At 39.1% G+C, this 23738-nt stretch overlaps 1 protein-coding gene across 5 annotated transcripts in view; it reads right to left on the bottom strand.

Annotated features, from left to right (window-relative positions):
- The window catches only part of pcsk5b (proprotein convertase subtilisin/kexin type 5b), a 93113-nt gene that overhangs the window by 6841 nt on the left and 62534 nt on the right, over nt 1-23738 (bottom strand). For 2 of the 5 annotated variants that reach the window (XM_044112602.1, XM_044112604.1), the window contains exons 20-21: nt 23166-23281; nt 20500-21993 (exon numbers count right to left, since the gene is read on the bottom strand). In XM_044112602.1, the coding sequence (XP_043968537.1) occupies nt 21887-21993; nt 23166-23281 (223 nt within the window). In that variant the 3' untranslated portion in view covers nt 20500-21886. Of the gene's footprint in view, nt 1-138; nt 354-457; nt 645-1572; nt 1657-1805; nt 2013-2178; nt 2325-2405; nt 2467-7787; nt 7857-8713; nt 8915-12795; nt 12933-14589; nt 14693-20499; nt 22003-23165; nt 23282-23738 lie in introns of those variants that run through there. The other 3 variants (XM_044112600.1, XM_044112601.1, XM_044112605.1) reach the window with 2 other exon arrangements.

Here is a 23738-nt window from a genome sequence, read left to right as displayed (position 1 = left end):
GTATCTACATTTCCTGTTTTTTCCTCTTTCACCTCCTTTCTACAAGCTTCCTCTTTTCAGTTATTCAGCTCTAAAGTAAATCCCTTTCAAATCAGCATGTCTGTAATCCTTTTCACCACATCCTCTATTCCTACTTACTCTTGCAGAGGCCATCCTGACTGCACTCGCTACAGTGCTGTGGGCAGCGCAGGCACTCTTTGCTGTTGTCATAGTAGCCCTTTGGACAGGAGGACAAGCAGGAGTTGTCCAGCAACAGAAAGCGTCTCTCACAGCTCAAACAGTTGGAAGAACGTTCCTTGCAGGATCCACACTCCGGGGCACATTGGTGGCATTCTTCATCCTGTGGGAACCCTCTGAGGATGAGGAGGAGAGAGGCCCAAACCACTGAGTGACTGCTAGCAGCTACATGCTGAGTGATTTGTGCAAACAGTAAAAACGGAGATGAGAGGATGGGCACCTCTGGCACTCCACCACGCAGGTTCCATTTTGCAGATAAAGTCCTGGATGACATCGCTGACAGGCTTGGGCTTCCTGACACACGGCACAGCCGCTCAGGCAGGAATCACACTGCCCAGATGTTTTGTTGCCAAACATCCCAGATGGACAACGAGACACGCAGGTGTGATTCAGAGTCAAAAAATGTTCTAAAGGCGAAGAAAAAACACAAATTATGTCAATCATACAAAAGAGGGCATTGAGCCAGTGACTCCTAATTGATACACCAGCATGTTTCCACGAGAAACATCAGAAAATACACAAGTTTGTACTAACCCATCATGGGAACAATAAAAACCTATTGTATTATAGATATGTATAAAGTTCACTAAAAAGCTTAGTGTTTGCTTGCTTTGTCCTTTCCAAAACCAGTTCAGATGATTGTTTGTGTTTTCCTGTTGGATCCCGGCGCCGTGTTCATGTTTCTACCATCTAGTTAATCATCCGATGTGAAGCTAAGGAAATACACACCACTCAGTCATCTGCACTGCAACGCAGCAAACCAGATGGAATGATGCCGCCACCACAGGGCTTGGATTAAACCTTTTACTTGACTCAATAGGGTTTTCTCATAGTGTGGTCAAATAACTCCGTCTTTGTGTGGTTTGACCATAAAACTTTTCCCATGAAGGGAAGTGGGACAGCAGAGACCATGAGGAGCTGGAGGCCTGGTGGTTCCTGAACATCCCAGGATGTTTTCCTTCATTGGAAGGTCCTTTCAGTTTTTAAAGTTTACATTTTTGGAAAATCTGGATCTTTTTCACCAGTTCACTCCTTGGTTTCTGTAGCTCCAGGTGATGTCAGCCCACCGAGGGCCTTTGTTCTCATTTGGCTGCTTCGACTTACTTGGACTTGGCAAGGTTACAGAAGGAATGACTGAAAACAGGAATGACTTATTCGAAAACATTTGTGTAATTTATACTTTCTTTTGAAGAAAAGAAAACAAGAAAAAAGAATTGATTAAAATCGGAAATTGGATATGCATAAAAGAAAAATAAAATAAAACAAAGATTGTACCAGGTTGCTCGGTCCTAATAAGGTTTTTGATGATAGAAAAAGTGTGTGCGGTTGGTTTACCAGAGTTGCAGCTGCTGCAATTTTCCTTCCCTGCAGCAAAGCAGTTCTTACAGGAGGAGTGACACAGTTCACATTTGCCTTGACCTGAAGCAAACAGAGAATAGAAAGCAGAGTAATCATGTCCAAGTTTGTTTTGGCTTGAAGAACAAAGCTAATAACAGTTTCATATTTCAAAGTGACTAGATTTTGAATATTATTTAGTATAATGGGGAAATATTAACAATCTGACGTACTATTTTTGAACTGTCCCTCAGGACAAGTAGCAAGCTGCTTCCCGTCGAGACACTCCCCATTTTTCAGAGTGAAGCCGTCTTCACAGGAGTCACAGTTGTCAGATCTGGGCCCTCCACAGGAGCGACAGTCTTTGTGACAAGGTTCACATTCCTGACTTTCCTTATGCACAAAGTACCCTTCCTGGCAACGATCCACACACTCTCCATCTGGACACACAAGTGAGCATAAATTTATCTGTCCCACACAAAATACATTTGGGGTTGAAATTCATCCAACAGCTGGTGACTAAAACACTTAAGATGAATAAAAACAATCAATAAAAGGTAACAATGAATACAATTAAAGGACTGAAATACGTGTTTTTGATGTTACCAGAGATGTAGAATCCGTCTTCACACCAGTAGCACTGGGACTGGTCACAGACTTCACAGACTGGGTCTTCACACGAAGAACACATCATGGTCTCCTTCACTTCGTAGGTCCGATCTGGACAGGACTGATGGCAGTCAGCGCCAAACCTGCAGCACAGGAAGTTTGGCATCAGTGTGAGAGCTTGAAGCTGGACGACGGTAATGAAGCAGCGATCTGAAGACACTCACAGATAGAATCCGTCTTCACATTTCAGGCAGGCAGTTTTCTGTTTCTGATCTCCTGAATCATCTGGAAATTAAGAGAAACTGTAATAACAGATTTGTAGGCAGCGTCTTCTCAGCCCGTCTTTTAAAGGATTTATGTAACTTTGACCAACAATGGAGTGAAATCAAACAATCTTAATATTTTTTAAAGATAGCAGAAGATGTGCACGAATGAACAACTCTAAAATGTAGCAGCAGTAAAGCTTTAAAACAAAGTTTATTCAACTTTGTAAAAGAAGTGACTAGCATTAATAATATGACTTAATAAAAGCTGAGGGTAAACACAGCAGAGCAGTGGCAGTAAACTCAAAAGTTTAGTCATAAAGTGCCTACAAGAATGCTTTTAAAACAGAAATCAGATTAACTGTTGACTTTAACCTGACACTGTCTTATCATTAGTTTTATTAGCTTTCAGATTCCTGGTACAGCTACGAAATTATTTTGAGCAAAACTGCTCAGAGAAACACAAATCAGAAGTTACAACCTCATCAGACGTTGGCACAAAAATAGGAAAAAATATTTTTAGTAAAAACTCTTTACCATGAAAAAAAAAATATATATATACATCTTACATTCTTTTTAATTAAATCATTTCTTATGTCTTTGGTGATTTTTTTAAAACTTTTGATGGACTCAAACTGTAAAACAATGAAATGTGTGAAATAAGAAAAAATCCTATTGTAACTAATGGTAATACGAAGGAAGACAAACACAAAATTGTTACACAGGGATCTTTCTTGTCTTCTGTCCTTCCATCTTTGCATAAGAACAAAATGAACTACTTTTAATGTATTCTTTGATTGGAGACAAATTTGATTCAGATGTGAAATTGGTCTAAAAGACTGAAGAGGTTAAAGAACGCTGTTCTAAGAGACGTTTCTGTTCACACCAGCAGGGGGCACTCTAATCTCACGCATCAGGTTCCTGTAGAGTACAATACATAGATCTGCTTTATTCCGTCATCACCTCAGTGTGATTATAATAAAACAAATCAAACCTTTTTGCATCTGTATGTATGTTTGGACCGATCTGATTCTGAATGTTTCTAAGTAGGTTTGATTTGCGGATCTTGTAAAGTGCCTAGTGGGATGAAATTTGATGTGAATTGGTGCTTTAATAAAAATCAACTGAATTGATTTTAATTTAGCCTTCAATATAAATAAATAGATAAATAAATAAATAAATAAGTAAATAAATGAAGTTACGGAAGGATTTTTTCCAACTTACAAAGTGTTTTTCAAATTAAAGTCTGGATTTTAAAAAAATGTCCAGGGTGAGATTATGTGAAAGGTTATTAAAGGTTACATTACATTAAAGGTTATGTTTATTTTAAGAATTGCCACACACTCTCCTTACCAGGGATAATACAAACAAACTGGAACGTTATAGCAGACCCCAATAATCAGTTCAAGTGAGTTTGTGAGAGGTTGCTTTTATACAAAGACCAGAGAGTGAGGTCATTTCCCCCTCAAACTAATTAATCTGAGCTGTCTGTCAAAACCATTCAGCTGGTAACTCTGGAGGACCCTGACTGTCACCTCCGGATGCAACAATGTCACAACATCTTCAAGGACGGAGAGAGTGAGCAGTGTGGGGAAAAGAAAAGAAATAAAGGATCAGACCGGCAGGGAGAGGAGGTAAAGGATGGCTTAAAAGAAGCTCCTGCAGATCTTCCCTTGGGGCATTAATCCTCTCAAGAAAAACCCTCTGCGACCCCCACATCCCATTCCTCTTTCTGTCTCTTTCCAGCACCCTCAACTTAACACTGCACCAGTTTGCACTTCAATGCTGTCAACAAGCCACAACCTGTGAAAGCAATTACTCATACAGGGATAGAAAGACTGGGAGAAGGGGGAGGTGGGAGGGACAGAGGTGTAGGAGAAATACTCGGGCGAGGAGCCGGAAATCGTGCCTGCAGGCTGTGTCTATGAGAGGGAGAAAATAGCGCCCGCATAAATATTAACGGTGCAAAGCAGGAGGAGGGGTGGATTTCAGCTGCCGTACACATCCTGAGGTATTGACTTGTGGAATGTGCAAGCACTCACATTTACTTTGTTTTTTTTTTTTCTTTTTTTGCCCCTAAGTGCACTGAAAAGCTGCACATCATGTCAGCAATTGAGAGACATGTGTGATGTGAGTGCACACAATCACACTTTAAGGTGGTTCAGTTCTATTAAAAGTGAAAGGCAGCGCAATCTAGGGAGATGATTGATGAATGCGGTGCCTAAATTTATCACTTCAGCTGGTTGAGCTGGCATTCTGCGACTGTCAGGAAGAGAAAGGGGACACATTAAAAATGTGGGGAAAAGTGAGTCAAAGTGAGCATCGAGCTGGCTGTGCAAAAATAATGAACAATACCGACGTTAAAAAGGAAGGAATAAATATAAGGACCTGATTTGGAGAATGCAAACTACAAAGAGCTTTATCAGAGTGATTCAGTGAAGGTGCTGGGTCTCCACATGTTGCCTTCACTTCTACTTGGCATTCACTCTGCAAGCCCGTGCAGCTCTGCTGGAGGGCGTCTTCCAGGAGATACTCCCTCACTTTGTCTTTTAACAGTGATGCTAAAGAGGGATCCCTCACACTTTGGTCCAAACAAGAAAATATTCTCTTTTCGAATCTTAGACATTTGAAGGCCACTTCCTTTACACATCTATCTGTTCCTTTAGCGACCGTTATTGTTCCTCAGATAAAGGAATTCACATCCTATAAAAAATGACTAAAAGCTGCATAGAAGTTATTTTTGTCCAAGATCCCCAAAAGCTTCCTCTCCATATTTGAGCTGCACAATATGCTCACAGTGGGAGTTCCAAGTTTCAGATTTATCTTCTGTTTTGACATCAGACTAAATGAAAAGAGATGCATCAGCGGTAACGCTTAGAAACATTTTTTTGTTTTGTTTTGTTTTTTGTTAAATCAGGTAGACATGTGCTGAGGAGGAGAAAATCAAGAGAAGATCTTTTATCTTTTGAATAAGACAGAAAAGATGCAATTCCTGGAAGTACACTCAGCACCAGGAAAACATGAAAACATTGTGTTTCTAGAAGATTTCCAGACCTCTAGCATGTGGTTTGGAAAGCATGATTAGTATGTTTGGAGTATTAAAGGGTCTGATAAGTACAAAAGAAAGTCTTGTATAACAAACTGACCCACAGATGGTATTATTTTAACATTAACCATTACAGATCTATCATGAAGATGCAATTATTCCACAACATCTCAGTGACCTCATGCAAGACTCAGAGTTTAAAATCTGATTTTTTAAAATATTTATTAAACAATAAACTTCAATGTCTTATATTTAACGTTCATGGGACAAACACAAAGTTTTGCAAAGCTGTGAAATGGAAGAAAAATTATTTCTTTACAAGAATTTGCCGCAGGGTCAATGTACCCCTACATGAAATGAAATCTGACTGAGATTAAACTATTTTGTAAAAATTAAAGAGCAAAAATTTCCGTCTCTAGATGTTCAAAGCTGGTGGAGAGACAACAAAGGTCTGAAATTGCAGCTGTATGTAGTTCTGTATTGACTGTAGGACAGTCAAACTACAAAACTTTTATGTTTTCATTTAAGAAACAATTCATTTTCCTTCCACTTCACAATAATGTGTAGATCTAAAAGACAAAACCACAATTAAATACAGTCACATTTGTGACTGTAATATTGCAAAATATAAAAAAAAAATATGACAGTATGTCTACTATTGCAGTATCAGATCTAAGTTTGGTTTGCAACCTAAAGAAAAAGCTAAATAAAAGGATAAAAATGTCTTTCCACACACAGGACCTTCAGCATTAACAAGCATTTTACCAATATTTCTTTCCCGGTGCCCTAACTTCACCCTGTAGCATCATGTTTAGCAGAAGCGCCGATCATCTTAAATCCCTCCTCTGCTGACTGATACGTTCAGCGTGGGGAGATGATGGGTGGCAGGTCGGCCGAGCAGGCAGCCAGACTGAAGCAATATTCCAGACGAAACACATAATGACATAATAACAGCTCATCTCTGCCTCAGATGAGTTCACTTCACAATAACAACTTTCAGCTGTATGTGATAATCATCTCTAAGAGGAAGAAGGTTTGCCTTTCTGTGGCATTGCAGACGGTATCTAACACAGTGTCACTAACAGAGCATCAGGATGAAACAACCCTGACTATGAGCTGCACAACATCCATGCAATCTCAAATCTGAACTTGCTTTGAGAACAAGTTTTATTTCAAAGTAAGAGTCTTATGTAGAGAGTGAGGAGCAGAAATCAGTCACATCATTTCTAATTGCAACTCACAGTCTTGTGAAGTAAATTTAAAGCACAACAAATTCTTTGCTTATCCACGATTTAAAACGTCAGCAGGACAACTATTATATATTATTATTAAATTTCACTCCACACATTTGGAGGAGCAGGAAGAAAGTCACTGTTGAAAATAAAGAATGTAGGAAGCCATGATTCAAACTTGCCACAAGTCAAAGGACACGGCCAGCAAGTAGAAGAAGGTTCTCTGGTCAGATGAGACAAAAATTAAAACGTAGTCGTCAAAATAGAGGTTGCAGCTCAATCTGTACACCCTTCCCATATTCAGCAGGAGCAAAGCTGGTTTAAATAGATGGAGCTCAAACAGGCCAGTGCTGGAAGAGAAACTGTGACTGCAGAAGATTTGAGTTTGGGTCCATAAACATACAGGTCTGGTTACAGCATATCCAAGAGTCAGAATGGCTTTTTTAAACTTCAGGCCTAAATTCAATTGGGAATCTGTGGCAAGACATCAAAACTGCTGTTTGTAGCTTGTCTCCATATAATTGAGCTGTTTTGCAACAACAAATTAACAAAAACATCCAGGCTGCAGATGTGTGGATATAGTAGCAACACAATTGAAACAGTAATTTTTTAAAAGATGAAGAAAAAAAATCCCATAAAATGCTTAGAAGTTTGTGGTTGTAACATAAACAAAATGTGGAAAATTTAAAAGGAGGAATACATGGTACAAAATACTATTTGTAAGCCCTGACTTTTAATAAATCTTACTGAGCCCTCACGTACTCCACAATTGGTGGGTTTGTGCAAATTGTTGTTTACAATCTCGTATTTTTTAATATAAGTTTCATGCTCTGTGTCAATACTGAGCAGTCATTGCAGTAAAATCCAGAGAACAGCAGCGGATCACAATGTCAAGTTGCAGCGGCTTAAAGTTTTGCTGATGGTTGATCGAGTTGCAGCATGTTTTACCGAGGATACACACTTTTATTCCGGTTCATCCTGGTTCTTAATGGACAACATCTGTTTAAGTTGATGACATATGAGAGGGAAATTAAAAAATTAGAGAGACAGACGCAGTCTACTTACTGCGCCTGCAATTCTTGCAGCCCTCATCACAGGGAAGACATTCCTGTTGATCATCGTCTGAAGCCTCATCTGACCGAAAATACAAGAGAACTGATATAAGGAATAAAATACTAAACAAATTTCTCATTTCTTGAAAAGTGCTTTTGTGACTTTTAACGTTTTCAAACATTAAATTTTGCCTAAATCAAATAAACTGAATCAAAATGTTACAGGAGAATGAAAATTAAAAACAATATAGCTGCAGATCTACTGTAATGATGCAACCTCTTCTTCATGTACTGTTGCTGGAATCCATGTTCATTTCAGACCCACTGGCGCAGAAAGCTCCACCTCCGTTCCTTATCTCAAATACTGCGAAAAGCAGACGTCTCAGCTTTCGCTCAGTTCTCCCCTGACTGCCATTCCCAGCTGATCTCATGCTTTGATATAAACTGTGAGGTGTTCGTCTTTCACAATCTCTCAGAGGATAAAAATGAGGATTAAGATCAGAAAAAAGGGGAGGGAGGGGGGCTGCACCATGTGGGCCTTGGAAGATGGACTAGATTAAGGCACGCCAGCAACTGTGCTTCCAACATTTTTCCCTTTGTTGAATATCAAAGATGATGGAAAGATGGCATGAACTCTCTAATCATATAACTAACACCATGCTGGGAACATCTGAGAGCTTCTCAGATGTAAAATTTAAAATGAGAGAAGAATCTGCTTCTCTGCAACAAACACTCTGACAGTTCATCATTAAGAGACTTAAAAAAAACAAGTTTTTGCTTTTTTGTTTTGTGTTGCTAAGCAGATGAAATACGAGACAATGATTGATTATTATAACTATTACCTTTCTGATTAAATTCCTGAGAGTTGTGCCATAGTTAACCTTAATATGCAGATGTTTGTTGCAGAAGAAAATGTGTCACCGTTTATGTGTCTCTAACCTGTGCTGCACTCCAGCTGGACGCAGAGGCCATTTTTGAGCCCGTATCCGGGGCTGCACTGGACGCAGCGGTCTGCTGCGGTACAAACGACGCATTCTGCAGAACACGGCTCACAACACATCTCTGCAGAGTGGAAGAAGCCCTCAGGACAAACTTCCCGACACCGATTCTGAAACAGGTACCTGGGCACACCCAACCTGTCTGGGTTGAAATGGGGGAAAAAAGAGATGAGGGCTTTCATGGGAAGAAGAAGCTGATGCAAAACACAGGCATGCAGACGGAGGTTTACGAGTAATTTAGGTTTTAGAAAACCACTGTCTTAAATGTGAAGCATCTTTCAAGAATGTGCAGTCTCATCTGCCTAACAGAGATCTTCATTACCCTTAAATATTTTCAGAATTTGCTACCCTACAACCACAAAAATTGATAGTTTTTTGGCAGATTTTATGTGACTTTTGCCTTCAATGACATTTACTCAGAGCCACTATTGTTACATGACTTTATGGAAAAAAAGATAAACATCAACTACAAAATCTTTCTTGTAATTTTCAAAGCACCACAGCTTTATTTCTATTTCTACAGGTTTAAAAAAAAAATAGAGAAAATAACAAAGCAATTTGAGGAAAATGATGAAGAAAAAAATTACTTAAATGCCCACAGACACACACAAAAAAAATCTTCTATTTTGGAAATTCAATGCAATTATTCCATTTCAAAAGAGGAAAAACTACTAAAATCTACATTTGTTACATTTATTTTTAAAAACATTAGCAGGAAACATTTTAAGGGCCATTGTGGAAAGTCCAAAGAGCCACTTGCAGCTCTGAGGCCTCAGGTTGCAAACCAACATGGAGAATAACATCATTGTTTACATTATCCTCCTTTTCCACCCGAACATTTATTAGAATCTGTACAGACCTTTTATCATAAATCTGAAGTTTTCATGTTGTATATTTGAACTTAAAGGTACAATCTCCATAACATTTTTATTTTATCATCACTGGTTATCTTCATGTGTGTTTGTGTTTTCCCATTCTATTCTATTCTATTCTATTCTATTCTATTCTATTCTATTCTATTCTATTCTATTCTATTCTATTCTATTCTATTCTCCATCTATTCCATTCTCCATTCTCCACCCCATCTACCCATCCCCATTCCCATTCTCCATCTACCATCCCATCCCATTCTCCATCCCATCCCATTCCCCATCTACCCACCCCATCCCACCCCATCCCACCCATCTACCCATCTACCATCCCACCCCATCCCACCCCATCCCACCCCATCTACCATCCCATCCCATTCCCCATTCCCATTCCATCCCACCCATCTCCCACTCCCATCCCACCCCATCCCACCCATCCCATCCCATTCTACCCATCCCACCCCATCCCACCCCCATTCCATCCCCATCCCATCTCCATCCCATTCCCCATCCCATCCCATTCCCACCCCATCCCATTCCATCTCTATCCCCATCTCATTCCATTCCATTCATCTCATTTTCTATTCTATTCTATTCTATTCTATTCTATTCTATTCTATTCTATTCTATTCTATTCTATTCTATTCTATTCTACTCTACTCTATTCTACTCTATTCCACTCTATTCTATTCTACAACAGCAATAGGGAACCTAGATAGGACAGGCAGGAAGATGTTTGGTGCTAAATAAACAGCGATCGTTAAAGAAAACTCCATAGAAACAGCAAACGATTTACAGTGCCGTTTCTAGTTAAATCTTGTGTTAAAAATGAATAAACTTTAAATGCGTTACTTAAATTTTATGTCTATAAAGTTTTTTATTTGCAGTTTCTTTTACTGTCATGCTCCCTCATTTAAAAGTGACAGCAGAGACCTAAAGCATCACTATCAAAGGTCAGTATCAGAAAATCTCCTCCGTATCTTGTTCTTCTGGATGCATACGTTGTGTGTGTGTGTGTGTGCGTGTGTGCGTGTGTGTGTGTGTGTGTGTGTGTGTGTGTGTGTGTGAGATAAGAGAGGCTGTTGTGAGGAAGAAGCCGGGTGAGACAGATAGAAGTTCTGTTCCTGCTGTTATTGTTATGTCTCATTGAGCCTCAGACAGACCTGCAATTAAACGGAACCACATTTTCAAACATAGGCTGACAAATTTTTCGGCTAATTGAAAGTGTGTGTGACGAGAAAATCTGGTGTTAATTCTTTTCTTGGACATCTGGTACCTCAAAGTGAGTGTAGGTGCGTAACAGTATCTCCCCAGCGTAAACACTCTCACTCTGACAGCCATAACACCGTCTGCAACAGCGTGATAAACACAGTTGCTCCTGCCACCATCAGACTAATATTTCTTCAGCTGCAGTTTGTTAATGACCTCTGAGATTTATATTAATATGAGAAAAAAGGAGTGAGGATTAGCTGCTCAGAATCAGAGGATGACAGCACTTAACACCGGAGTGGGTTTCATATAGAGGAGCGAGGAAGAAGATAAATGGACACGGTTACAGTGAAGACATCAGGGTGGATCATACAAAGACTGATTCTCCCTTTCTAAAACACATCTATCAACAGCAACATTATAACTTAATTAGATCCATTTACTTTCAGAAGATTAATTGGGGATGTCTGACACAAATGAGCCTTAGCTTCGTCTAAAAGCAGTCAGAGCCGCAGAGCCTTGCCATCAATTTCAGACCCCTTGAGTTTTTCACATTTCCTCAGGTTAAATCTACAAACGTCTGTGGGTGTTATTGCAATCTTAGGTGAAAAACAAAGTAAAGTAGTAGATAAATAGGAAGTGGTGGGAAATTATGCAAGCTTTTACATTTTTCTGTGTGGCAGACTATCTTTTATTGCGACTGCAGCTGCTGAGGAATGTTTCTACCACCTTTCCACATTTAGATATTTAAAATGTGTCCATTCTGAATCTGTGCACATTAATTTTCAAGTATTCTCATCATTATTTAGATCTGGGCCAATCTAACGCATGAATATGCTTTGAGCCGAACCATTTCGCTGTAGCTCTGGATGTTCTTAGGGTGATTTTCTTGCTGAAAGGGGAATTTCTCAAGCCTTTCGTAACCTCAGAGGTTTTCATCCAGGAGTTTCTGATCTAAGCATCCTCTGCAGCTCCCCAAGTACAACAAGCTTCTCTGATTCCTCTCCAATGTTTTATTTCCTTGCACAGCGTGTCAGTTTGTGTTGATAGGTCTGGCTAGGCTTGTAGTTCCATCAAACTTTTCCATTTTAGATGATGGATTGATCAATACTCTGCAGATGTGCAAAGCCCTTACTGACATGTCTGCTGTGTTCCCTGATTTTCATGAAGAAACAGTTTTGTATTTGGGTATTTAAAGTGATGGGGGCTGAACAGAAATACATGTCAGAATTTGAAGATTTTTATTTCTGTAAAACCTCTTTAATACAATAAATTATTTTTCATTTCTTCCCAGTTCTGTATTACTTTGTATTGGGTATATCCCACAAAACCTCCATGAAATACATTGAAGTTTGTGGTCACAAGTAGGAAAGTGGTATGAAAATGTTTTGTGAGGTTTAGTCACAACTTCACATGTTCTGAGTCTACAGACCCAGGCAGCACATTGAGAAACTTTCACCCAGTAGTTATGAAATACCAAAGCTAAATCAGTACCCTGTGCAACACTGCTAGTCAATACACCGACTCTCGTGATTATCTTCCTCGATGATTTCTGATTCAGAGATCAATAATTTACTCAAACGGAGGAAGGGGTTATACTTTTCTAACTTCCTGTTGCAGCTAGTTGTGCTAATCCTTGCTAATATAGAAACTCATTTGTACTTGTAGCTGATATTCCTGCTCTCCTCTAAAGCCGTGATGCAGAACATCAGGGTTGGTATCTGCAGCTTTGGAAACATAAACCACTCATTGCTGCTTCCACTGTAAATAAATTTCTGTGCCAAGACAAGCCTGTTAAATTAACACACATTCAACCTGCACAGGTGATGAGAAAAAGAAAATATTTTACTTTGCCACCTGAAAATATTTTTTCTATTTTCACCACAAGAAAAAAACAAAAGAACCAGAACAATTTGAATGTATTTATCTCTGTGGGATTGTATACCAGTGTCACAGCTGGTGCAGGAATCGGGACCCTCAGCAGTGCATGCCTTGCAGGTGTGATGACAGGGAAGACACTGCTTCCCCAGGATATAGCGCCCCTCCTGGCAGCGCATGACACAACGGCCGTCTTCAAAGAACCTACATAGGAGCATGAAGCAGAACTCCAGCTAAAACATAAACACTGTGCATTAAGAAGTTCAATTTATCCTTGGAAATGAGCAGAATTTCACATTATCTGAACGCTCCCATTTGTGAATTCACGTCTGATTTATAAAAGCATCAACTCTGTTTTCGAACCGCAGTGCAGTGGTTGGATTGTAAAGCAATGTTTGCACCACTTCAGCGGTATTAGCTTACATCTTTTAAATGAACAGTGCAGATGGAAAATGTTCCACATTTTGTTTTGTTTTCAGGTTTGTCTCAGCATGGATCCACTTGTTTTTATTCCTTCATTGATTTACACAGCAGCGCGAAGGGACTCACAAAAAGTAGTTTTAATAGAGTGTTTTGTAACACTTTTTGTACATAGAATATGCCTCTTTACATAATTATTGAAAAACTTCTTTTTGTACTTGGCTGAAGAGTGTTTGGCAGCCTGGAAGTTTCTTGGGAAAGATACCACAAGCTTGGCATACCTTTGTCTTGGAGGTTTTTCTGTTTCTTTTTGGCAGAATCAGTCCTGAGTGAATTTTAGCTCTCTCTGGAGAAGCTCTGCTGGGTTCAGATCCAAACTCTGGCTAGCTGAGTCCAAGACCTTAAACGGTTTTGGTGTGTGTGTGTGTGTGTGTGTGTGTGTGTGTGTGTGTGTGCGAGAGAGAGAGAGAGAGGTCATTCCTTTGTTTTCTTGGCTGTGTGCTTTTGTTATTGTCTCCTTGAAACTTAAGCCTCAGTTCCAGATTAAACTCCAGATGATCGTAGAAACATATTCAGTTTTATTCAGTTTGCTTTATATTTTCATGCATCTTTCTACTCATTCCTGACCAGACTCTCCTGCAAAATAAAGCTGCAATAATTATGTTCAGCTGGAAGGATGGTACAGAGGTAACACACTGTGCCAGGTTTGATTCTTAATTGATCCTAACAGCTAGAGAGTCATTCGAGTGCCCATTTGGTAATTTAACAGAGGATTTTAATGAGCCTTTTAGAAACAATTAGCTTCTCCCTGCCTCCACACCTTCAATGTTTAACGAAGTGCTGCACCGGTAACTTGTTCTCCAAGTTCTTCTGTCAACACAAAGTAACATTGGACGTGGATTTCTACTATCCTGTTCAAAATTTGTCCTGCTAGCTTCTTGTTTTGGAGTTAAAATGCAATATTTAAACATCTCCAAAGCTGAATCTTATAATAAATGTGCACCAAAAAGTGCGAGTGAAATTCTAGCAGTAACTATGAGTTTCACTGCAGAACACATTTATGCAACCACATTATTTAACTCTTTTGATTTCTCCCTCTTGAAGATTTAAGTTTATTTTTTTAGCTGAGTTGTACTGTCTCAATGTTATAATAAAGGTTAAAGATGTTTTGCAATTATTTCTCTTGGCATTACTATTTTACACTACAAAATTTGGCATTTTAACGTGTGCAGAGGTTTTTATATCCACTGAGGTTCATAGTGACTATCGTAGTTAAGATCAAATCATGCAAACTATAAACTTTGATAATCACCTCAACATTTCTTGCCTTAATATCATCTCTTTTAAAACTGGTCTGGGAAATCAACAAATGTGTGAAACAACAAAAAGTCTGAAAACATGTACTCTGCACTGGTGACGTTTCCTTGTGAAAGGGTTTAACCTTGTATCTGGGCAGACGGTGCAGGCTTCACTTTCCGGACCCGTGCACTGCAGACAGGAAGCGTCACAAAGATGGCACATTCCCTTTTTACTCAAGTACTCGCCTGCAGACAGAGAGCCACAAAAAAAACAGCTTCATTACAGACCCACTGCAAAATTATCATCCAACCCATTTCAGTTCAATTCAAAAACACCTTGATGATTCTTAAGGAAAATAAATTTGCTGTAACTCATATGATTGAAGTTCCTTCAAAGAGTTGTAGTGGATGCTGACAGACGGAGGCAGGAAGGATCGCCTGTAGCAGTCTGTATCGCAGCAGATCTGAAGGAGTCTCAGACTGAAGACACTGCTGATGTGTCACGGTCTGATGAAGAAGATGCTCAGGGTTGTCCATGATGTTCTTCATTTTGTGAAGAATCCTTCTTCGCACAATAATCCAAAATAGAACCAGCCTTCTTTATTCAGATTGTTTAGCCATTTTTAAATCAGTAGCCGATGCTGCGACCCAAACAGACGATGGCAGAAGAAACCACGCAGACTGACTTTCAGCATCTTGCTGCCAAAATATTTTTAAAAGTCACTCAGATATGTTGTTCAATTTTGCAGCAAAAAAAGACACAATAAAGCTCTGAGTATTTTGGGTTTGATTATTCCAGGCTTAAAGTCAGATCATTTAAATTTCACTGCTGAAAGATTTTTTGCATTATAAGAAAAAAGTTCAAATAACTTCCTAACCAGTTCTATTTTTTTATGACACTAGATATTTAAAAGTTTTAGAGTTTATTGGCTCTGTGTTTATTACCCATGATTGGAGAAATTTCCACCGTTCAGCAGCAAAAGCACAGTTGGAGTAATAAACACCACCCAGAAATTTCCAAATTAAAACTACAGAGAAAAGTTTAACGGACTAACATCATTCCAGTTTTGAGTTGTAAAAACTTCAAAATAATAAAAGTTTGAAACAAATAAACTGTGATCGATCTTAGTAAGCAGTTCTAAGAAAACATTTTGACAACAAGAAGATGTTGCAGTCACACATCTCTCAAAAACAGGAAGTGATTATCATCTATTGCGAGTAAATTATCTGGATCTGCAGTGACAGATCTTTTGTTGGTCATAAAACACTGACTTTTCTCTTCATTAAAAATATAAACCCTTTAAGTTTTGCCAAACAGATGTGTGGCCACTTATTGGCGACACAGAAAAGGAGGAAATGATTCATTTTATTACAAAGATAATCAGTAAAGGAAAATGCTAGTGGGATTTTTTTTTTTTTTTTGCCAGGGATTGCTAAACAGTTTATATTCACTCAAAATTATTCTTCGGAATGTCTTAACACTCATTGTTTCCCTGTGTTCGAGACAAATAAAAGATAAAAGAAGTTGTAAATCAGTCTTAACATCCTCTCCAAATACTACATGTGTAGCATTAGATTTAAATGACTGGATAGAACCAAACCACAAGTCCTTTAGCAAACTACCTCTTTCCACAACTACAAAATTTGGGTGACAAACTGTGCCAGCAAAAATAAAGTTTTAAGCGCTACACATCTGTAGTGAATTTTACTTTTCTAAGTGAAGAAGTGACAGATTATGTGGAGTCAGAATTGGATCAGAACTTGCCTCTATTTGGATGCTAGCAGATCACAAATGACAGCTTAGCAAATTACAGGCACACTTGGTGCTTTTATGTTTTACCGTAGGATCCCAGTATAGCAGATACCTAAGCTACCATTGTCAGAAAACATTTCTCCTTACTTCCTCCTGCTCGGTGAATCATTTTAAATGTTAAATGTTAATTTCAGTTTCAGACTCTGTTATCTCTTCTCTACCCCTGACATTCCTGACTGAGTTTGGGATTCAAAACCTGACATTTTTAGTCAACTTTCATCTATATTCACAGCTCATATGTGCTCATTTTTTTTATTTTGTGCGGTTTCTGTATTTTTCAAGGTTGCTTTATAAATGAATATACTGCTATAAGTCAGAAACCTAAACAAAATAAATAAATTGTGAAAGTTATTACCTTTATATTTATTTTTGTGACCAAGCAGCAAAGGCTTTGTTTTAGCTTTAGGTTCATAACTCCACTGCTAAAAGTGCTGAACTTGTGCGTGGGTTTCAGAAGTGCAGGGAATTGAGATTTGCTTGCCGGAAACCTCTGCGACTGGCAGAGTAATCAATGAATCATTGCATCAAAAACATTATCACAATTATCATGGCCCTCTGGGGGGATGTATAATTATGACTTCACAAAGCGCAGAGGCATAACCAAAGTTATTACACAATAATTCTACCTAAACAATGTTTGAAAATGTTTTCCCCCCCCACAAGAATAAGAGAACAAACTTCTGAAAATCCATAGAAATTGCCTTTTATTGCTGGCAGTGAACTAGACGTTTCCACAAATGCAGTGACCCTAAAAAATGCAAACAAGTGGCGCAGAAACATCGTCTCCCCTCACTTTGCTGTTAAACAAAGGTGACAAATGCTGGTTTAAGCATAACGACGGAGCAGGATGTTTGTGTAAGAGCAGAAAGCGAGAGCATCCTTCCCCGCAGCGGTGAGGTTTGTCTGTGCTCTCCAGCTTTCGGTGAAAAGCTCAATTGTTCCTCTGGAAAACAAAGGAGGTTCTTTGTGTACAAACACAACAGGCAGCGGCGTCCTATTCAGCCTAGCTCTGCTGAAACCATTCAAAAGCCCCCCACCCTCCTAACACCCGAATGAACGCCGTCACTCTTCCTCACGCCCACCCCTGCAGACAAACAAACAGAGAGCCAAGTTCTCAGGGGACCGAGGGCCACAGTGCTCTGCCCAGCAGAAACCTTCCTGAGTGCCATCCAGGAAGACAAGAGAGGGGCGACAGTCAGGGTGGTAAAACGTATGTCCTCTGTTGTGGACGCTCAGGTCTGAGCTTGTAAGGGCAGCAACAAGTTGCTGTTGTGAGACAATGCTGACATCGTCTACTAGAGCAGAGCTTTTCAATTCCCGTCCTCAGGCCCCCCTGCTCTGCATGTTTTAGATGTGCCTCTACTCCAGAACAACTGATTCAAATGATTGCATGGCATCTTCTGCAGCCACCAAGTTACTGCAGGAGCCTGTTAATCACCCAAAGATTCAATCCAGGTGTGTGGCAGAAGGGAAACACCTAAAACATGCAGGGCAGGGGGGCCTGAGGACTGGAATTGAGAAATACTGAGCTAGATAGTCTGAATCCCAGCTCCACAACTCTTACATCTTCTCACACAGAAAAAACACAACTTGACTACATCCTCCAGCAGATACATTTAGACTTTGGAAATCTTGAACATTGTACAAATAGATACTTCAGTGTTCAGATAAATCTTCAGAATAACTACAACATACAGAATCTTGCGAAAGCAATGATGCTCCTTAAACCTTTGCCATTATGGGATTTTCTGATAACCAAGGCTATTTCTAAAGTAGAAAGAAATATAAGTTTCAGAAATTATTATTATTTTTTTTACAAATTCAACTAGAACAACTGATATGTGTGTTTGTATTTAGCTCCTCTTTATAGAACCACCTTTCAGTGCAGTCATCACTGCAGATTTTGTGTCATGGTGTGGAAACAATCATGTCATCTTCAATGAGAACAAAACAAAGGAGATAATTGTAGGTTTCTACAGAAACAGGGTTAGATCAAACTCTATTTCCATCAGGGGAGAAGAAGTGGAGGTGGCTGAGCAAAATAACTACTTCAGTCTTCATCTGGACCACAGATCAGGATGTGCTTCAGGAGGAAGCCAAGATCCTTCGAGATCTTAACACAATGCCACACTTTTTAGATTTACAGCCATGAGAAATGTTGAAAGCCGTGTGTCATTTTTATCACTTTGTGTTTTAAAAATCCTAATAAAGTGGACAGTAATTTGTGGCTGTAATTGCCAAAGAAAGAAAGTTGAAGGGGTAATATTATCTTTACAGGGCAGTCAGTGTATTTCACACAATGTCTTGTTGGTCCAGACCTTGTATTACAACCATGTTAATACCATTAATCATCTATCTAAGAGCTTTAAAGTTTCCAAAAATCCTTGAGGGATTTTATATTCTTACACCCATTATAACTACTGTATTTACTTGGCTTGTTTTTGAGCAAACATTTAGGAATCAGCAATAAGGGGAAATCTGTCTACTATGCATCAAATCCACTAGATCAATGTGTATGCTTTGAAATCATGACTGATGAAAAGTGAGTTTATATTTAACAATTCCCAGAGGATCCGCTGTCAGAAACTACGGTTTTCTGAAACGAGTTTGGTTTCAGATTCCAGACTTGTCACAAAATTCATACACAATTTATTTCCATTTTATCAAGACTGAATATTCTATGTTGCTGTTGTATTTGGTGAAGTTTAGACGTTAAGTAAGAGGCGGTGGCCAAAAAAACTGGCATGATTTGCAAAAAACGTGGAAACATTGGACAACATCTCAATTCATCAGCCAAGAAGATGGAGATTGGGCACAAATGAGCCTTCAAAACGGATCAACACCACAAGCATATAAATGCATTTATTATGAAGTGGCTTAAGGATAAGAAAGTCAATGCTTTGGAAAGGCTGCCAAAAAGCAATGAGAAGTTGTGGGCAGATCTGAAAAGGTATGCATGAGGGTAAGATGAGTTACATAATTTCTATCAGGAGGAATGGACCAGAAGTCCAGCGAGGAAGGAAAACCAAAACGCTTAGAATCAAGTCAAGTTCAAAGAGAAAACCTCCAAACACTGAGAAAATGTATGTAAACCTGAACATTTAACTGAATAAGAATCACTGTCAGATGGTGAGAAACGTGTTTGAGTTTTTATGTCTCGTATATTAATACAAAGTTTATACTGCATCTCCTCCAAAACACTCAGCCTCAAGGAATGTGGAGCCTTTATTAAATCAGCTTGACTGATGAAAACGTGTCACTTTTTAAAATGTAACTCAGTGTAGAGTAAAAGCAGATTTCCAGATCTTTTCTTTAAAAAAAAAATAAAAAGTTCACGATGCTAATACAGTAATAATGTTATGGTAAAAAAAAAAAATAATGTGAATAAAAGAAAACTGAGAAGACAACAGAACCGTAAACAGATTAAACATTTTAATAAGAACACTTAAGTAAAAGTAATAAAAAAAGATTTTCAAAACTAGGACTTTGAGTAACATTAATAATGCATTGTCACAGATATGTCACAAGTACACAATAAAAACAGCTTTTATACGAGGGGCTGCATGTGTGTGTCTGCTATCACACACACACACACACACACTCTCACACACACACACGCAATCAAAAGTCATCTTAAACAATGACCAAGATTAAGCTTCTTTTAACCCAAACAGGGGACTTTCTTTATTACAAATCACCAACAACCATTACCAGTCCACAGTACAACAATTCATCTAATACTGTAAATGCTTCAGGCTGCAGGCATCAACACCCACCAAAAGGTACCATTCAGAGAGGTATTTTTTTTCCCTTTTAGGTTTATTTGCGCTTTTTTTTATTATTTTTAAACTCTTATTCAATGTTAAAGCCAGCGTTTCTGGAATAATTTATGAGCTGCATCAGGTAAAGCTCAAAGAACGGACAGGAGGGGAGCGCAGCTCTCTGACGTCTATCAGGCTCATCACTGAAACTTTTTTCTTTTAATTATGAGAGTTTTTGACACAGTTTAGACACTGACAGAAAATCAAATGTGTGACCACACCTTTAGCTTAACAACTCAATTTGTCTAAAATTGAGAAAATAAGGATAGAAATGTGGACGGCCGTTTCCCATCCACCTGCCTCTCAGTGAGCTTTATCTGCAGATGCAAACAGCATTAAATGAATATATTAAGTCCAAATCGTCAGAGAACTTCAGTTCATGTGCATCGTCATTGCAACAGAATAAAGAGAGCAGAAACTTCTAAAACTCTATTTTATTTGAGAACAGTAACATATAGGGATGCACCGATACAGATACAATATCATTACTGGACAATAGTTCCCTTAAGCTGTGTCATACAGGGCATGTGGAAAAAGGTAACCAACATTTCAATGAATTTCAGACCCCGGTAACAAGTCTGACAGATATTGCAGTTTTTTTGATCCAACAAAGTAAAGGAAGAAGCTTTGAAGTGTGAAGTCACTGCAGTGGATAAACTCGGTCCTCAGTTTTTGGGCCATGAATCTCCGTCACACGTGTGAAAACGTGGCATCGGTACATCCCTAGTACCGCAAATTCATTATAACTTACTGCGGAGCTCCCCTCCCTGCAGAACGATCTGGAAAGAATGACTATCGACTCTTGAATGAATCAATGCTGTCTGGGCTTACATCAAGAATTAATGGCAATCTCCTGGACACCGCAATAAAGATAAACACACCCACATACACACTACTCAGAGGGGCAGATGGATGTTTGAAGTAAACGAAGAGTTGGTTCTGCTCAGTAATGTGCATCAGTCTTGGCGTTCGCCAAAGTCTGTAACTTCAAGTAGTGGCTGATTTATGTGTCTGCGCTCATGCTTAAAGGTGCATGTGTGTGGTGGGGATATACATATATAAATACAGATATTTATGTATTTATATATGTATATATAAATGTGCGTCAGTGTACTGCGTGTGTGGTACGTACTAAAGTGTGAATTTGTCTTCTCTTCCCTCAAACAGCCAGAATCAGCCCAGACACGCATTATTTTCACATTATGAGCTACGTGGTTGTTTTTTTTTTTAAATCCTCGCCTTCTTCGACGTATATTTACAGGCAGAAAACCATGGCATTTCCTACTGTATGCTCACTTTCTCCATCTGTTGGTCATTAGCACTGGAAGGAGATGAGAAAGAGGGGCCAAAACAAAACTGCACACAAGACGTATGGAGAGATCTGCAGGCTGAGAGGCTCCTGTTTTTAACTATGCTCTGTACACTGGCAACAAATACAAAGAAGGTTCAATTATTTTGGCATCAATGCTTTGGTCACAAAATACCAACACCTTTATTTTCTTTTGTTTGTTTGCTTTTTTTTCTTGTTGTTGTTTTCAATAGCTCATTTTTCTTGAAGTAAGTCCCAGTCGTTTCACACCCTGACCATGTGTTTGTCCCAGTACTGAAAAAAGGTAGGTTTGTTGTAGTCCTGTCATCGCACCTCCGATGCGTCCTTTAAAGAGGCACAGATTTTCTTATAAATTATGTGACTGTGAATGCTCAGGCAGGTAGAGGGAGGAGGGGGGTTAAAGGAGGAGAGGGTTGGCCCCCGTGCCTCCCCCCCCCCTCCGTGTGCTCCTTCTCGCGCCCGGTGGCGGCGTCCCGTCACCCCTTTTGCGAGCACGTTCTGCAGCACAGCTGCTGCAGCACTCTCCTCTGGCAGAGATTGTTCTTTTTAACGAGCACGCAGAAACCGCCTTCCGCCCAAGATTCTTCATTTGCTTTCCACAGACCAGGAAGAGGAGATGCAGCAGGAGGGAAAGGGAGAGAGGGGGCGAAACATTACAGAGAAACACACACAAGGAAGAACCATTAAAAACGACAAGCAGAGTTGCATGATTGGTCAGGAGAAGGTTCAGGTGACAGGAAGGAGTTTTTTTTTTTTTTTGATCCAATCACAGGGATGTTCATCGAGGTGGAAAAGGATTGTGGTCCAGCGGAGTGATGTCAGGAGATCAGAAAATGGATTTGGAGGAAAGAAAAGAGAGAGAAGAAGTGTCACACAATTAGTAAAATAATGATTTTTTTCCAAAAAAAATATTAATTTCATTTTTCCAAACTAGTGAACCCTCCGTCTGTCCATGGGCTTTTAATAAAAGCATTCTAATTTTAAAGCTGCAGACAAACCATCATCAAAATTAGACTTTTGCTTTACAAAGACAGTCTGAGGCTGCACTTTAAATAATACAGATCATCATCAACATAAAGGTGATGCAGCAAAGCCACGTTTCAGAGCTTTATCTCATCACACGGATGTGTTTTCAGATCAACTACAACATTCTTGCCCAAGCAGAAAATTGCAAGTTGAAGTCAAAGTACCATCAGACTGAGAGGTCAGAGAGTTAGTCAAAACTATTTAGATCTAAAGAATCATAGACACAACATGCACAGTTTTAGGGGAAAAGAGAGCATGCAGTGCAGAGAAGAAACAAACTGAATGTCCAACAAAACAGATGAAAACGAACGTTATGAAGTAGACTCCAGGTCAGTGCAGAGAGAAACTTTTTTAGAGATGGAGATCTTGTCAGTGAGGTATTTCCAGAGAAATTATATGTTATGGGCATAAACTGTTAGAAAGCAACACATAAGCCAGGGCATTAAAAGCAAAGACAGACTGGCCACTTGCTTTGGAGCTACAACAATGAGCGGGTTAGTAAAAGATGTAAAAAGCTCAAAATGTTATCAAAAGGCCACAAGTTTTGCTGTGCATTGCAAAAACACTGTTCATTTATTCTCCTGTTTATTTGGTCATCTAAAATATATCCAGCATTTTATTTCCCATTTCTACACTAAATGCTTGTATAATGAAAATCTATCCTATGAATTACGGCTAATATTGAAAATGCACACACACATATAGAGCATGTAGCTGATAAGAACTCACCATCTTTGCAGACTGTGCTAACCACGCAGGTTCCCGCCTCCAAGTTGTAGCCGCTGTTGCAGCTGCTGCAGTTCAGTTCCCCGGGTCCCAGGCACTCGAAGCAGCTATTATCACATCTGGCCAGGGTTAAATCCAGAATTATGTTACTAAACTATTATTAATTATTAAACTCTCTTTATATTGTTTCGTTTAAATCAAATTAAACAACATTAAGCAATCAGAAAATTATGCAACAAAAATATATTTAGTGAAAGTTTGGGATTTAAGAAAATCATTTTAATACAATTTTTTTTTTTTTCTACAAGACAAAGTAAGAAGATAAAGATTCTGAACATCATCTTGATCACAACAAAACCCTTTTCCCTGCAGGAATAATGAAAATAGGAAAACGTCTATAAAAATGGTCTTCCTGATAGGAGAGGGGCTGACAGAGAATGAAAGAACTGAAGAGGGTAAAAGGTCGGGTGAGCAATAAATAATTCAAGGTGTGAGAGCAAAATACAAGGAATGCATCACAACGAGCGAAAGCAGCACACGTGTCCGATTCTGCTGCGAGGTTTGGCTTTGATGGAA

Source organism: Gambusia affinis, linkage group LG03, assembly GCF_019740435.1.
Source record: "Gambusia affinis linkage group LG03, SWU_Gaff_1.0, whole genome shotgun sequence".
NCBI classification, from domain to species: domain Eukaryota; kingdom Metazoa; phylum Chordata; class Actinopteri; order Cyprinodontiformes; family Poeciliidae; genus Gambusia; species Gambusia affinis.
The sequence above is the reverse complement of the archived record's forward strand: the minus strand, read 5'-3'. Positions and strand labels throughout refer to the sequence as shown.